This window comes from Charadrius vociferus, unplaced genomic scaffold (genome assembly GCF_000708025.1).
Source record: "Charadrius vociferus isolate BGI_N301 unplaced genomic scaffold, ASM70802v2 scaffold399, whole genome shotgun sequence".
Taxonomy (NCBI): Eukaryota; Metazoa; Chordata; class Aves; order Charadriiformes; family Charadriidae; genus Charadrius; species Charadrius vociferus.
In genome coordinates this window covers 446,502-448,640 of record NW_009653080.1, presented here as the reverse complement: position 1 = coordinate 448,640, position 2,139 = coordinate 446,502, and the positions used below count along the sequence as shown (strand labels likewise).

General features: G+C 61.6%; 2 protein-coding genes across 2 annotated transcripts in view; one reads left to right on the top strand and one right to left on the bottom strand.

The window, feature by feature from the left end:
* LOC104293629 (ornithine decarboxylase antizyme 2-like) overlaps window positions 1–553 on the bottom strand; it is a 50,359-nt gene extending 49,806 nt beyond the window's left edge. The window contains 1 exon segment of the mRNA XM_009893146.1: window positions 510–553. Within this exon segment, the coding sequence (XP_009891448.1) occupies window positions 510–553 (44 nt within the window).
* RBPMS2 (RNA binding protein with multiple splicing 2) overlaps window positions 552–2,139 on the top strand; it is a 31,646-nt gene continuing 30,058 nt past the window's right edge. Inside the window, exon 1 of the mRNA XM_009893145.1 lies at window positions 552–659. Coding sequence (XP_009891447.1) covers window positions 552–659 — 108 coding nt within the window. The remainder of the gene's footprint in view (window positions 660–2,139) is intronic.

The following is a 2,139-nucleotide window of genomic DNA, read 5'->3' as shown; positions in this document are numbered from 1 at the left end:
CCCCCAGCCTCCCCAGTGCCCGTGGGCATGGTGGCCCGTCCCCAAGCTCCTGTGGCTGGAGGACGCCAGGCTCCTGCAGCCTACTGGGGACGTGCTTGGACCATGGTGGTGGAGACCTTGTCCTGCTCCCCCTGTGCCGATTGGGACTGGAGGGCTGTGAGCTGCTCTGGATGGTCCCCATCCCCTGGATGGCCACTGCAAGCCAGAGCCTGGATGCTGCTGGACCCGGTGCTGAGAGGGCTTGTGAGGGTTGCTTGCCCATAGCCACATGCCGAAGCCGAGCTGGCAGCCCTGCGTGCGTGCCCTTGGAGCCACTGGCTGGGTGCTCACATTGCTGCCAGTGCAGCGGCGCCTCGCTGGTCGCACCCCTCGAGCAGGCGTTGGCGCAGTGGGTCACCAGCCGCTCTCCATCTTGGAGAGGGCACTGGAAAACAGCCAGCCTCAGCAGCGTTTTGCTGCAGTCCTCCACGCCTGGCCCTTGGGACCGGGGAGGAGCTCTGCCCCCTCACCTCGCTCTCCTCCAGCGCGCCGTGCCCTCGCCCCGCCGCAACATGGCGCCTGGCTCGCTCTGCCACCCACTAGGGCCGGGCGGTCCCCATGCACCAGCTGTCTTGGGGCCATCGCGCCCGCTGGTCTTCAACCCCAGTGTAGGGACCCGGGTAATGGGGTGGAATGGATTGGCAGGCGGCGGCCGGAGCGTTTCTCCCCACTGCATGGAGCGAGGCTTAGGGTGACGCAATGGGACGTGGCTGGGATGCTCCTGTTGATGCATCCTAGCCTCGCCGGGTGGCATTGGTATGGATGGGTAGAGAGATGGAGCACCTGGGGCCCTGCGCCGGTTCCCTGGTGTGGGGATGTTTGGTACCAGGGGGTTTTGCAGGGTCTGCATGCGGAAGGCTCAATGCGGCTCCTCGATCCAATTATTCACTGGCGTGCAAAGCTCCCTGGAGATCGATGCCACTTGGCGGTGCCTCATGGGTGGTGGCCGGGTGAGCCCTTGGGTGCTGGGGCAGAGCCGGCCTGTTCCCCGCTGGTGTTTTGGTGAAGTGGGTGCGAGAAGCTCTTGCGTTTTGGAGGCCTGGAAATCCCAACCCTTTGGGGAAGCCTGGTCCTTCCTTGGGGTGGTGCTTGGTGGCTGGAAAAAAACAAGAGATAAAGATTCCATCCCTGGGAAACGGGGCCAGGTTGAATAGGAAGCAACCCCCGCTTCCATCGTGCCCGCTGGTGTTTTGGTGAAGTGGGTGCGAGAAGCTCTTGCGTTTTGGAGGCCTGGAAATCCCAACCCTTTGGGGAAGCCCGGTCCTTCCTTGGGGTGGTGCTTGGTGGCTGGAAAAAACAAGAGATAAAGATTCCATCCCTGGGAAACGGGGCCAGGGTTGAATAGAAGCAACCCCCGCTCTCCATCGTGCCACGTGTGGGGAGGGAGATGGTCTAGTCTACTCTGCTAGGTGGTCTGCAGCCTCACCAGCTGCAATTGTCACCTGGCACCCAGAGGTGCAGCAAAGGACTGACCACCCGGGAGGTGGCTGAGGATGCTTGGGAGGTGGTGGGCTGGGACTGGTGGGGAGATGTCCCCTTCCCTGGTGGGGTTGCTGTTGGAAAGCCTTCTCTGCGCCAGGATCCATCACAAATGATGCTGTGGGTGATGAGCTGCAGGTTGGCCTCCGTGGTGGCTGCTCTGAGCCCACAGGGGCCTTCTGAACGCTTGTTTTTCCTGTGTGTCCTCCTGCCTGACCAGGAGCCGTTCCTCACTGCAGCAGAAGCTAATGGTGGCACAAGGAGTGACTTTGTGCTCCTCGGGGTCCCAGCATGGTCTGGGGAGCTTAATCCCACATCCCACCCAAATTCTTGCCCAAAAGCTCCCCTCGATACAGGAGCGATAAATACGTTCAGTGCAAAGTTGAATCCTTTGGTCCCAACGTGTGCAGGAGGGTGTGCTGGAATATCTTCCCACACTGCGTGGATAACGCTGCCAGACCCTGGCGCTGCCGACACTCCTCCATTTCCCCCTCCCGTGAGCCTCCTCCGACGCCTCCTCGCGCATTCGCAGAAGGGTGCGGGGTGCCCCCAGATACAGCAGGGCAAAAGCTCCCAAATTCAGCCTTTCCCTTTTATCTTATCTGCAAGCCCCTGGATCTC